The sequence below is a fragment of the Monopterus albus genome, unplaced genomic scaffold (assembly GCF_001952655.1).
Source record: "Monopterus albus unplaced genomic scaffold, M_albus_1.0 scaffold22.1, whole genome shotgun sequence".
Classification (NCBI taxonomy): domain Eukaryota; kingdom Metazoa; phylum Chordata; class Actinopteri; order Synbranchiformes; family Synbranchidae; genus Monopterus; species Monopterus albus.
This window is the reverse complement of record NW_018127902.1, coordinates 1,407,570-1,410,193: the sequence shown is the minus strand read 5'-3', so window position 1 is coordinate 1,410,193 and position 2,624 is coordinate 1,407,570. Positions and strand designations below refer to the sequence as shown.

The 2,624-nt window shown below is 37.0% G+C and overlaps 1 protein-coding gene across 1 annotated transcript in view; it reads left to right on the top strand.

Annotated features, from left to right (window-relative positions):
* stn1 (STN1 subunit of CST complex) overlaps window positions 1-2,624 on the top strand; it is a 9,182-nt gene that overhangs the window by 2,292 nt on the left and 4,266 nt on the right. Inside the window, exon 3 of the mRNA XM_020594130.1 lies at window positions 304-381. Coding sequence (XP_020449786.1) covers window positions 304-381 — 78 coding nt within the window. The remainder of the gene's footprint in view (window positions 1-303; window positions 382-2,624) is intronic.

The window sequence follows — 2,624 nt, the reverse complement described above, 5'->3', positions numbered from 1 at the left end:
CCTGGTCAAGAACTACAGGAAACGTTTGACCTCTGTAATTGTAAACAAAGGTTTCTGTACCAAATACTAACACTGATTTTCTCAGGTGTTCAAATACTTCTGTTCTTCACTGTATGTTATGGATAGAGCATTCAGCAAGTCTCCATCTGTGACAATGCTCCAGTTTTTGTTTTCATTTTACAAACTGGCACACATTCTCCTGTTGTGTAAAAGCCTAAAAACATAAACGATGGCTTTGAATTCCAGATGTCAAAAACAAAATATTCTTGGTCTGATTTGGAGTATCTTTCCTTCTGTTCACAGTGGATGATGGTACTGGTGTTATAAACTGCCTGTGTTGGAAAAGTGACCTGTTAAAAGGACAGGAGGATCCTGGTAAATGTGAGTTTGCATGTGCTTTAATTTTAGTGTTATAGTGGTTATATGTTAAGCCTTGGTATTGTGCACTACAACTGATTTACAAAAGCAAAAAAAAGGTTCTACTGATATCAGCTAATATGAGTTCTGTCACTCTGTGCTTTCTGCTAAATTGTTAAAGTACTATGTAGTAGTCAACACTGCCTTATGACATTCTTCTAACAAATTTTGTTATGTATCATCAAATGTAATTTTATTACAGTAAAGTTTTAGTCTTGCCCTGGGTACTGTATGCAGTTTTCCTATGAGCAACCCCACTATTGTTTACACTCAGTGTTTCTCTCCAAAATGTGCTGTGTATCCCCAGTGTTTACATTGGTTAGCTTTTTCCTTTTATGTGATTGGATTGGTCTTATTTAAAACTTTTTGGCAATCAACAAGAGATAATCAGGAAAAATGTTTTTCTTGGCATCATGGAGTTCTTTGATTCTCTCTTGAATTGGCTCTTTTATCCCCATGCATCCTCATATTCATTTAAAGTTGCAGTACATGATTTTTTTGACCAACTGAGGCCACTATAGGGTGTCGTAGTAATGAGTCCTAAAACCCAGAACTGAGTCAGAATTTTTGCATTTCCAGTTCCCTCACCCTGAAGTCAATGGGTTTTTGGTTAGATGCTTGAAATAAGGTCTGTTGTTAACACAAGGTTAATACATTTTCAGGTTTTGTCCTATGAAAGAAAATACATCAGTAAATACCCCACTCATGATTTTTAATACTTTTATACATCTTAAAAAAGACGGCTGCTAACAAGTAGCTAAATGAGACTACTGAGGCTGTCTGGGATTTTACACATCATCACAGAGACTCCTCTACTGAATAGTCCACCTTTACAGTCTCTTTATTTGTAAGCTTGTGCACTTGCAAACTATTCTAACTAACTGACCCAGCCATGATCACTAGCTGGATCAGTTCACGCTAAGAGGAAAGGATTTTGTAAAAGAGGTACATGCTATAAATCAGATTACAAGTTGGAAGTCATAGTGGTGACACTGTGTTTCGTTTATAGCCTAACAATTGCTTTTTATTTCTGGTGATTGTATGTGGGGTTTCAAAATCATAACAGTGGTGTTCACTTATGAAGATTATGTTGCTGAACAAAACCTGTAAGTGTCATAAACTGTTATTTGTCACAGAGTTTATTTTCTGCAATAATCCATAAGGCTGTGGAAAAATCCCATTGGCTTTTTGTTGAGTGAACCAGGGCAATGCTAACTTTCAGGTTGGTTTACAAAAAAATGTCACCCATATCACACTTTATAATCTGACATATTAGAACTTTATGGTGAACTTATTAGTTAATAATTTCTAATTTGTACATCCACCACAAACAAGGCAATATTATCATTCCATTGATATTTACGTCCAGTATTTATTCTCCTTTTAGTCTGTTCATTCTATTTTAGTATCTCCTAACTATCAGGATATTTTGCTATTTATTTTACCCTGCTGTGTGGCTGTTGTACTGTGCAGGTAGAGGACAGTGGCTTTATCAAATCTGTTGTAGTTTCATGATGATATTTTGGTTATATAAAAAAGTGGGTTAGTAATAATTCACAACTGAATTATTACAATCATGGCCAAAAATATTGGCACCACTGCATTTCTGTCAAATAACACACCACATCTTAGAAAATTGTTGCAATCACAAATTCTTTGTTATTCTCATGTTTATGTCTTTTGTTTCCTGACCGTACACTGTATATTTTTCATATTCATGTATATTTTAAGTGCGTAAAGGGTAAGGGCGCAAGCCTAAGATGAATGGGTCCCTCAGATGACACTGCATCAAGGATCGTCACTCTCCTATAAGCAATATAACCACGTGGGCTCAGGATTACTTTGGCACACCTGTGTCAGGCACTACAATATGTAGTTACATCTATAAATGCTGCTCAAAACTTTACTGTGCCAAAAGGAAGCCCTATGTCAACAGTGTCCAGAAGCTCTGGGCTCAGAGACATCTGAGATGGACCATCACACAGTGGAAACATGTACTGTGGTCAGATGAATCAGTGTTTTAGGTCTTTTTTTGGAAGGAATGGACACCATGTGCTCCAGACCAAAGACCAAAAGGACTGTCCAGACTGTTACCAGCAACAAATCCAAAAGCCAGGGTCTGTCATGGTCTGGGGTTGTGTCAGTGCCCTTGGCAAAGGTCACTTACACTTCTGTGACGTCTCCATTAATGCTGAAAAACACAGAGA